At 39.5% G+C, this 11,991-nt stretch overlaps 1 protein-coding gene across 1 annotated transcript; it reads right to left on the reverse strand.

Annotated features, from left to right (window-relative positions):
• Nucleotides 1–2,924: 2,924 nt before the first annotated feature.
• On the reverse strand, nucleotides 2,925–3,905 carry LOC135467190 (tyramine receptor 1-like). The gene has a single exon (XM_064744955.1). The coding sequence runs from the start codon at nucleotides 3,903–3,905 to the stop codon at nucleotides 2,925–2,927; it is 981 nt and encodes a 326-aa protein (XP_064601025.1).
• Between the last annotated feature and the right edge of the window lie 8,086 nt (nucleotides 3,906–11,991).

Genomic DNA, 11,991 nt, shown 5'->3' on the forward strand with positions numbered 1-11,991 from the left:
TGATATGAGGCAATATCAGTTGTCGAAATGATATATTTTTTCATTATAAAGTCGAAACCTATTAAATGCTGTCTCAATCGTAACGTGGACGTACTTCGCAGGAAGATAGCAAATCACGCCTATGTCAGTGTCATCTGTGTTGTAGGGGTAAGCCGAAATATTTTTCCTTCCAAGAGATAATTAACCCAGTACATGAATTCAAAAGTCCAGTGCACTTACACGTGGATAGTAGACTTTTCATGACGTTTATTGCTTGTTAAAACAATAATTAGCTTATTAATGCTGGGAGCGGCCATCGCAACATTAAACAAAAATCAAATGAATATAAATCCGAGAAGCCATCAGTTTGCGATGATTAAGCAGAGCCTTGTACACTCATAGTGGATACGCCCTAACATCACAACACCCAAAGCCTTTCCACATCGTAGTATATATATATGAGGTACGAATAAGTTTTTTATTTATCCCCACACATAATACAAAATGTTCCTTTTCGGTCGTACGCGGAAATGTCTGCTAGCAGACCCATCGGGCTTTGCCAGAATTCCTACTGCCATATAAGTGAAATATTATTGATTACGGCGTAAAACACCAATCAGATAAATAAATTAATAGCTCATGTCTTAATTATTCTTTTTGCCGGACATTTCCCTCAGCAGGGATGAACGTCGCAGTAGGATGTTCTTTCACACACGGGCCAAAAAATTGTTTCTTGGTTGAGCAGATCGTAGACCTGTCGAATTTAGAAGATTCATTTGGCAAGTTTCAGGAATTAACGGTATAGTTACAATCATCCGACAGCCCAAATGTATGAGATATGAAAGTGAGTACATTGTTACCAAACACTGAAGCAGAACATTGGGGCAGTTTTGGATGCGGTACCATATTAATGTATTTTTCCGCGTAAAGGGCCTCAACAAGCACTACATTTGATGGAATCAGCAATAAAAACGTGTGGAGAGCATGGCTTTCGCAACAAAAGCCGACCAGATGTTGAATGCCACATGTCAGTACAACATGATCGTAATGCCTCGTTTGCTGATCATTTCTCTTGTTGTCTCGAGCTGACAGTAAATAAGGAGCGGGCATGGCAGACGTCTCCCGAGGCCGTGTCACATGAACTCCTCTGACACAAGCCAACTTACTCTGACAACCATTTGCCAGTAGGCTCTCTTTCCCTACACACCAGCACAATCGCGAAAGGTAGAACCACGTATTACGCCATGGATACCAATGGACAGACAAATAGACATGCATTAATTGTCAATTAGCGCAAATTCAAGCACAGTTGGTATTGTGTAAGATATATTGAGTAATTTCAGTAAGGCATGAAGCTTTCTAGCTGATAATATGCCAAGAATCCCGCAGACACTGGTTGGCTAGAAAAAATGTTTCAAATTCAATGCATGACGGTTCTTTAGCAGTCCTGAGCGATATCTAACAGTGCCGAGAGTACCCTAATAGCCAAGGTCGCAAAAATACCCTCAATTTCCGCCTATTAAGTATTATCGTGAAATTTCCTTTCGCTGAACGCCAGAAAATTTTCGCTTGTTACACTTTCAACGACGCCACAATACATTTTTTTCTGATAGAAGCCAGTAAACTAAGCAGCTATCCAATTTTACTTCATATTACACTTTACAACTTTTGTTCGATTCCTAGAACTAACATTTTTTCATTGGATAAAAAGACTGCATTGTTATCAGATACCGATCTTCAGCTTGCTAACTCACAAAACATATAACCTCAAACAATTTGTGGAATATCTGACTGCTGCAATAAACTAATCATGTTGGTTGATTCAGAGAGGCACTAAAAAAACCCAGATGATAATTAAATATGCGAATGAACAAATGAAGATGAGGTTACATTTCACTAATAATGAGTGACCGATACAGCTGCATATTAACTCATCTTCACATAGCATGACTAACGGGTTATACCAGTTTATCCTGAAAGATGATAGCAGAGAGAGGACCAAAATGTTTCAAACTCATTCTGACATAAGTCCAGCATAGTTCTCTGATTTGTTGGGGGTTTTTGTCGTCATAATCATTATAAAGATTATATTCTTATTCGAACCCAGTTTCTCATATATGCATACTCACAATACACACGTCGTTTTACATTGGGAATAAGGTCAAATGCTAATCATAACCAATCATAACACAATGAGCATTTTCAATCTCAAATTTAGATTCAGAGTTCTTCACTTTTTCTTGATGATGTGAAAAATAACTAGAAACTGAGAGAATATCTTGAAGTATTTATCATTCAACAGTGAATATTGCCCTTATATTATGAAAGAATAAAAAAAAAGGTGTGGACATTAAAGGATTGCAAAACTGAGTAGCTCCATTGAACACGAGAGGGATTAGCAAAGATTGAAAAGTTTTGAGAAATAAGAATGTATGATGTACCTACGTACGATAGTTTAATCTCTAATGCACTACATTATGAAAATAACACAAAGTAAGTTGTTTTTATAAAAACAACGATCCTAATTCTCGGTTGATTGCATGCTATCATCAGAAAATTTAACTTCACAAATACATTGAGATAACATCATTAAATCCAAACTGCCTAGGGACAGCAATCCGTCCTGTAATCAGGGCAACGGTGAAACCTTTCAACATTATTATGTTTGCCAAAAATAACTAATTATTCACATTTTATATTCTACGAATGCATCAATTGGCAGCCACAGAATGTTTCTGGAAAGTCTATGCACTAAAATCACTTTTTATGTTAAAAACAAAACATCGCATACAGCGTAATGTGTGTTGCTGACATGCCACCAATCATTCCGTTGGACATGATATGTGAATTGCTAAGCGATTCGCAGCGTCTGCTGAGTGTTTTATGACAAAACACAAATTATGTATGATATACCTAGTCAATTATTTCTGCCACTGGCAAAATTATCACAGATGGATGACGTCACTGGAATAGTTTCTTCTGCTGATGTCACAGAGCATAATACATCTGAAAGCTGTTCGGAAGTCTCTGTTCATGTAGGCATAGATAAAGGGATTCATGCAACTGTTGGCATAGCCTAACCACGTGATCAATGAGACCTGGAGATGGGAGAGATGGCAAGATGGGCAGAAGGGTAAAACCACGTACATCAGGAAGAAAGGTAGCCAGGAAATGCTGAAAATACCCATGATAATACCCAGAGTTTGAATAGCCTTGGTGTCCCGGGAAGCTCTCTTAGGGGGCTTGTTCTTACTACTTAATATTCGATCTTCCCTTAAACAAGCCACCGATCCCTGCATCTTAATGGCGTCGGCTTGACGTTTAGCAATTCTTAAGATGTATGCATACGCAAAGATAAGAAATAAAAATGGCACAAAAAATGAAGTGGACGATGAGCATACGGCATAGATCCTGTTGACAGATAGGTCACAGCTGATGGTATCCCGGTAGAGTTCACTGGGGTTATCGGTAAACCAGCCCAGGTAGATGGGGATGAAGGAAATCGCCGAGCTGCAGCCCCATGCTAGACTGATCATTATTACCAGCCGACGTGTTGTCATTCGCTTTCTGTACGTCAGGGGATCTTTAATGGCCCAGAATCGGTCTAACGCAATACAGCATATGTGCAAAATGGATGCAGTACAACACATCACGTCACATGATCTCCAGAAATAACAAAATACCCACCCGAAAGGCCATTTAGCAAAAATATCATACACTAAAGAGAAGGGCATGACAAGTGAAGCGACGGTCAAATCAGCAACTGCCAGGCTCGTTACGATATAGTTCGTTCTTGTTCTCAGACGCCGGTATAATCCCACAGCAGCCACCACTAAAAAGTTACCTATGACCGTTAAGAGAATCATAAAACTGTACACAAACCCTAGGGCTAATCGCAAGGTAAAATCCATCATCGGCAAATCCATCGTGTTAGGGTCGGTGTTGTTTGAGGAAGAAGTACTTCTTTCCATTACTTGGGAAGTTTTTGAATGTCCAGAAAATTCTTGGATTTGTTTTATCACAGCTTTTTTGTCCTGTTGGCTCGAACGTCAAACCAATGTCGGAAGCACAACTTTAGTTTCGCAAAACAAACGTCAATGTTTACGTCCAAGGCAGGAGTTAGTACACTTATATCAGACAGTTAGCCACATTACGGAATCTTTCTGTGCATTTTTGTGTCCTGTTTTTGAACAATAATTAGTCAAGTCAGTTGTGACAAAAGGTTAGTAATAGAGTGTCCTGAATCGGATCAGACGTGTAATACCCAGCCTCACATGGATGTCTTCGAAACAAGCCAGATGACATATCACGAACATTGACACCGTATTGTTCAACACATATCCCATGAATACAGCATCGAAGAGGACCCACCTTGTTCTGAGTAAACTCCCCGCAAAATCAAAGTGTACCTAGTTTCCATGGTAATGGCTGACATACGATACTGTTCATGGCTATAAGGCAGCCGAGTCTAATGTTTCGGCAGGCTTCCCCTGGTCCCGTGTCTGCGAGGCGGACAGCGTGTCGCTCTACCTAGGCTGTATCGAGCTGAGTGAACATCTTTACCTCGTTTCCTCGACGTTGCTCACCAATCGATGGAAAGACTAGCCCTGTGTTAGTCACAATGCTTGCCAGTAAACTATTCGCCTGGCCACGATATACGTGAGGGTTCTCCCAGGCTGAGCATGCTGCAGGGATAAGCAAAACAAAACAAGGCATAATTTTATTGAAAGAACCGGTTTAAGAACACAGAGGTGTTTCTCACAAAGAAACTGGCTTTAAGACACAACGAGGACAGCGCATATATACAAGCTGATTCAGAGCTACCAGAACACCAGTTTTCTTTCCTTTTTCTTTATAACCGTTAGTAACAGATATAGCGTTGTTTGAGATGGTGCAGATCTTTGACCACTGTTTTTTTTTTCCTTTTCGTTGTCGAGAGCTGTTGTATAAACATAAAAAAAACATTGAGCATCATAATGAAATCTGATAGCAGAAAACCCATTGCTATCTATCATTATCTCAAAGACGCTGTCGTCGGGATCCAGATATTGGCTCACTTAAGAGGTTGGTCTTTCATCAGCAGTCCATTATTCCAATATTTCCTTTATTGGAAAGAATGTCGCGATTGCAAGGTTGACCAGGCTATAGCTTAAGTCAGATTTAAAGTCCCGTAGACATACTTATCGAACGCCTCAGTAGCGCAGTGAGGGCTTTGAGAGTATTCATGCTGGCAAGGATCTAGGATTTGTGTTCTGCTGGATTCAATTCTCCATACCTGAAATACGAATATAGGACATTCTTCCCCCCCACCCTCCATAGTCAAGGGTGGATCTTAATCATTAAAATATTTACAAACTGGAAAGTTTTGGCAAAAACTTGCAGCGGTGTTTTTTTTTTCATGTGTGGTGTTCAATTCAATTAAATCAACACTTTGTAAGACAATCAGTCGATACAACGTAGGTCGTATGAGAATTTGGCTCCTTTCACCATTGTGCCTGTTTCGTTGAATATTTCTCTTCATGCTATCAAATCGGCCAAGGTTCTGGGCTCTGGAACATCTTCAACTGCACTTGACAGGATGTGGGAAGTGCTCTCCCCGGTTGTCTTTGACTGTTCACGTATTTGTGTTTTCACCTTCTCTACACCATGACAAAGCCAGTTCCTATCATGTGAATGGGGAGTAGTTTCTCCTTTGTTATCTTTGTTTAAAGTGGTGGTGACAGCACCTCTACATGGAAAAGTCTTCCTGCCCGTGCATTCCCATCTTATTCTGTGGGACTTTTTAGATGTACTTGAAGCCTTCATGGCGCAGTTTGTCACCACATTGACTGGGTCTAGATGACCTCCATGATGTTATATAAAATTTGTGTTCAGTTTCTCTCCTTTTATAGAGCAATGCAGCCGATGTCAGATGGTAGTAGCTTGCAGGACACTTCCTGTCCAGGGGCCATAAAAAGCTCTGAATTCATGGCCAACATGTGTAATATTCTTAATTAAAGGGCAGGATACCTTTTTTTACACCCAGAAGTGATGGTATGACTTTATATGCTATACAAATGTGTAATACTCTTTGTTAAAAGACAGGACACCTTTTGTTTACACTCATAAAGTTTTACCATACGCATGCGTATCTTTCTTTCATATGATGACGCCCAGCATTATTATGGGAAGTTCCACTTTGATTATCAACATAATATCTTCACCATATGAAGACAACTACCTGAATTTTGTGAATATATAAAAATAGAAAATGACTGTTTTGACCCCCTGATAGGCTACAGAGGCCCTAAAATCTTCACCCCATGAAGACAAACACCTGAAGTTTGTGAACATGTATAAACAATTGCTTATTTTGACCCCCTGGGCTATTCATTACAAGACACCTCATTTAGAAGATCATATCTATATTTCCCACTGATCATATATACATGTAGACGTATGGGGAGGGGAAAATGTTCGGGAGGGGAAAATGTCCAGAGGGGGAAATGTCTGGGCGGAGGAATTGATCCGTGGAGTATCACAGTGATGACCTTTGGTACTAGATCACTGTAGTGTGTCAAACACATCAAATAAAGATACATAGAGATACATGTTTATCAGAGTGCCTGCATGCCCAATGCTGCACGCCCAGTGCTGCATGCTCCAGACCATCAACCTGGATTGCCGCTATCAAACAGCCTTTGTTACATACACATTGCGCGCTTGGTGTTGGTTGTAATTTTGGCTCCTGGAGGTTTAGCGTTGTGATTTAATTTTATTCACATTTATACCTTGGAACACTGGCATCTCTGAAGGTGTAGGCCAACTAATCACCAATCAACCCCCGCTGCTCCCCTGCCGCTCTCCTGCTGTTAATGTTACTGTTACAATTATAGTTCTCACAGGTCAAAAGATCGATATATGTTAAGAGCATTATCTGCGTCTAAGTATATATCCCAGTGGAACATCTAGTCTGTAGAGCAACCAGTGAGGCGGCCAATTAAGCTAAAGATCTTTTCGGATCGGCTGCTATTTAGTTCTTATGTTTTCTTCACTCGCCAAATCGAGGATGAAGTGGGTTGAGGAAATGGGGCATAGATAAAGTGTTTTAATCACTGCGCGACTTGCACATGGGAGGAGTTATAATCCAGGGTCTAATCTTATAAACATTAGCCGGTTTCAACAGCATGGTCTCTCAGCAAAATTTAACACGAAGGCATTTTATTTCAAAGTGGAAGCAGTGGACAGACAGAAACAGTGCATATGGATCAGTAGCTGTCATAAGCAGTTGACAGTAAAACTGCGTCGTGTCTGTAATTCAAAGTGCAAATAATGCTGCCCTGCAAATTCAGTACTGACGGATGGAATTGTTGATACAAACATAACCTTCGCCTAAAGTAATCGAATTTTTAAGTTAATGTATTGAAAGGTCAACATCGTTTGATTAAGCTCGATGCATGCAGCTCTCTGTGTTATAGCCAAAGTGGTTCAAGTATAGGCCTATTCCGTTACAGGTTTGAAAAGGGGCTGGGTGGACCGAAAATACTGAAATTCCAGAATAATATGCATATGAATAAATGCTAATTATCTTTATTATTGTCCATTATTTGAGAGAAGGGTTCAAATAGGAACGAATAATAAACAGTAGCTTCAGAATTACAACCGTTCGTTAATATGTCTACATATAACATAGACAGAACATTTGTGTAAATCACACAAAAACTCGATTCAGCTTGTGCATGCGGACTTCCTGGTTCACGTAAAACATAGAAGTTGCTCTGATGTTGTGTAATTCTGTAGCAAGTTTAATGGGTTTTCTATGGATTCTCTTCTGACGCTTTATCACCTATGGGACTCTCTCCTGGGGCCTGATCTCACGACCTAGGTTTGAGAATGTGAAATTAGGAAAACGGAATATGTATGGATGAGGGAATTCCTTGTTAACAAAGTGAGGCTTATCAAATTTGTGAGACGGCCCAGATTATTTTTTGTACATCTATCCACCAGTATTGATTCCACCTAAAAGTACTATCCCTCAGGATGGGGTCTACGATAGAATACACATTATAATATAGCATGCACATTGTATCACACAATATTATTCGTGTAGCGTATTTGTAAACCATTCGATAGGTCTGTGTTGACTGAGTACGTGCATCTCCATGGTTTTTAAACACTTCTTAAGTGTAACGGGATTAGTCTCTGTGGATAGTTATCCACGGGATTTCATGAATGACATCGAATTCTCAAAATATTTATTACAAGATGTTCCTGAAGGGTGACTTTTCCCGGCTAACCATGGAGAAAATGAAGTTGGAAAACAAGCACACGTTAAAAAGTGTATCTGTTTTGAGTGATGGTAGCATAGATTATGTGACTACAATATGCTGTTATGTTGTCGTTACACAGACAAAAGTACCCAGTTGAAATAACAGGTGTCATATATAACACTAAAGTCTGCAACAATAACGTACGTTTAATATAGGGTATAGAAGAATACATTGTTTTTTGCTATTCATATCCTATACTGAATAATCCGTCTGAATAATAGCAAAGTCACATTCCAAAACGAACAAAAACTGCCAAAACATTGTCCATAACGGACGAAACGGTCGTAAACTTGAGCTTATCCCGCGACAGCATGGAGAAGCCAAGTCTCAATTTAGAGGAACAAATCGGTATTCCTGTATATGTGTCTGATGGGTCTGTGTTATTTCGTATTTCAAATAGGTTTTCCTGGTCATGGGCATCTACGGGACTTTCCGAATTATCAATGAATGCTCTTGGTACGGCCTTCTTTTTTCTATCTGTATATGTTCGATATACATTCGCATAAATCAGTTCCTTTGGTTGACAATATTCGCAGTCATTTGTCAAAGTTTGTCAGTTCGCCATAGCAATATGCCCAACCCGGCAAAGCCGATGAGTTATTGCTTGCTGACCAATAGTCTATATCTCTTTCCCCTCATTTTTCTGGGGTTTATCTCTCTCTTTTCTTTTCTCTCACATTTCTATTTTTTTTCTTCAGAATTACAGAAAATCTGTTACCGAGAGCCGTATTAAACTGCTACTGATAAACTGGTCAATCCAGAACAAATTACAATCTGTCAAAATAAAAGCTGTGCGTAAGGTCTAATTGTGCTGCCATGTTGTTTTGCTTCGCCGAACGTCATCTTCTTCATCTGAACACCTGAACGGATGAAGTTGAAACTTAATATGCAGTTACAGGTGTCATCGGGGCTGGGGTCAGATGGAATGGCTTGTGAACTCCCACACATTGATGAATCTGACCAAAGCATCGAACAAATAAACACGAACACACTCAGATAAAATCGAATAAAAAATTAAAAATGTATTTGTACATGTTAAATGGAAACTTGACAAGTTAAAATTTCTAAGACTTACCAAGATTATTCTGCTTCAACCATGTTTGGTGTTATGTTTTAGGCCATTATCCCAGTAGTGCCAGGGGGCCGTCATCTGTTTGGTGAATAGCTGTAATAATAATAATAATAATAATAATAATAATAGCTGTAATAATAAAGTCAAATCGGTTACAACGGTGAACAAAATAACACCAAATAAAAATTTATCACTCACCACAGATTTCAATGAACTTTGGTTCATTTGAAACAAAATCTCATGTTTGTTTAATGAAGATTGTACAAGATTTAAAGATTCACAAATGCCCATCCATTGCTGTATTTGTACGGTAAGTATTAAATGGAAATTGGAGCGTTAAAGTTTAAAGGACTTTCCAAGGTTATCTACATTAGGGTGGGCATATTTCTGCCGTGACCCTATGGTAGACATACCGGTAAACTACATGCCATGTGAAAGGGACTTCTGCAAGTCTCGTGGGTTGTCTAACGAATATTCATCGTTCGTCTACTGCAAGAGTACCACGTTGGAGTTCCTTTTTGATGTAGTCGGTACTGTATGACTGAATAACAAATTACCTCAAAAACACGACAGTTAACACAAACTCAACGACATAATCCCTCGGTATCAGATTCTCATACCAAATGCTACACAGCTCAGCTTATCATAAGCATTTTCAGACCTATGTGTGACATTACATGTTCTGTGTGTATGACGCTACATGCTCTGTGTGTATGACACTACAAGCTCTGTGCGCATCAAACCATACCCTCTGTGTGTATAATGCCACACATACACACACATATATTACACTGCGTGTGCAAAAGCAATTTCAGATAAAATTATAGCCACACAACATAGTTTATGATACACGTTTTCAGTCGTAGAGGATTCTGTTTGTTCTTATAGTTTGACCAGGTACAGCATCCACGGAGACTCATACAACGTGACGATGTGTTTCTGAGGCCTTGAAAAATACACTACCGGTCATGTAATACATAAGAAAGCTTAAAGAATACATGAAATGCTTATGTTTTATTTCTTAATGTTCTGTGTGTATGACGCCACATGTTTTTGTGTGCATGACGCTACATGTTCTATGTGTATGACGCCACATGTTCTGTGTGTATGACCCCACAAGTTCTGTGTGTATGACGCTACATGTTCTGTGTGTGTCACAACATGTTCTGTGTGTATGACACTACATTTTTGTGTGTATGACACTACATGTTCTGTGTGTATGACACTACATGTTCTGTATATGTGATGCCACATGTTCTGTGTGTATGACACTAAATGTTCTGTATGTATGACTCTACATGTTCTGTGTGTATGATGCTACAAGCTCTGCTGTGCCCGGTTTCCACCCACCATAATGCTGACCGCCGCCGTATAAGTTAAATATTCTTGAGTACGGCGTAAAACACCAATCAAATAAATAAATAAATAAATACAAGCTCTGTGCGTATGGCCCTGCCCACACTGAAGCGACACGGTTCACGGGGCTCGGGGTACTTGGGGGTATTGACCAAGTTCCGAACAAGATCAACGATGACGTAATTTCTGAAAAAAATCCGATCGTCGAAAAAATTATGCAAAATATACAGGAGTAATTAACAGACACAAAAATACCCCCAAAATGATTGTTTTCAGCACAAATTCCGAGGCATAACTTTTTTCATTTGACCTAGAAACATAATCTTTGTTTTATAGTTCCTTTTCATGTATCCTTTAAAAATATACTGTCCCTACGGGCGTCACACAACGTATGTGACGACTGTGATATAGAGGTCCACATTCAAATCTCCATGGCCCTCGGATCACTCCAGTTTGAATATAATGAGGCCCTGAGGATTACCGTCAAAACTGGAAGCCAGGTGTGGACGGAATTTTGAATGTCGATTTTTTTTTTGTGGGGGCGGAGTGGTTGTGAGCTATATACTTCAGAGTGATAAGGACCTTGACTTCTCACTTTAGAATATGTGTCTACATTCATTTATATCCACGTTATGTGTAGTCAAGTTAACCTTTGCATGGTCAGATTGTATAACCATATTTTTATAGGTCAGCTTAATCTTAGACAGAGCCGTAAGCACTTGGCTTCTTGCGGCCGTACGTAGGAAGATCTTCAGCAAACTGCGGATGGTGGATGGTTTTCCCTTGGGTCTGTCTAGTTTCCTCCCACCTTAATGAAGGCTGCCGTCATATAAGTGAAATATTCTTGAGTGTGGAGAAAAACACCAAATAAATAAATAAATACTGACAAAATACTATATATTGGCCTAGCTTATGGTTGGTGCCATGTGCTGACCTGAGCCATTCTCTGCGGGGTTTACAGTCATTATTAACTGTTTCATGTTCGTGAGCTCATCTGGTGTTCGATGGAGACAAGCAATTATTGCGTATTTACTGACGGAAAAAGTCCAGATAATGAACATAATCCCGGCCATAAAATATGTTGTTGTTTCGAAAAACAGGCAAAACTTCGAAACAATGTTTACGGTAGAACGTGTATCAACAATCTATATAAACCCTGAGTGACAATATTATCCAATGAGTGCTCCTGCATGGACAGTTTATTTTTGCAAATCATTTCTCCTTTTCACTATTTAACTGTCGTACAATAGGTTATTTGGGCTGCTTTTCACGTAT

The sequence above is a fragment of the Liolophura sinensis genome, chromosome 6 (assembly GCF_032854445.1).
Source record: "Liolophura sinensis isolate JHLJ2023 chromosome 6, CUHK_Ljap_v2, whole genome shotgun sequence".
NCBI lineage: Eukaryota > Metazoa > Mollusca > Polyplacophora > Chitonida > Chitonidae > Liolophura > Liolophura sinensis.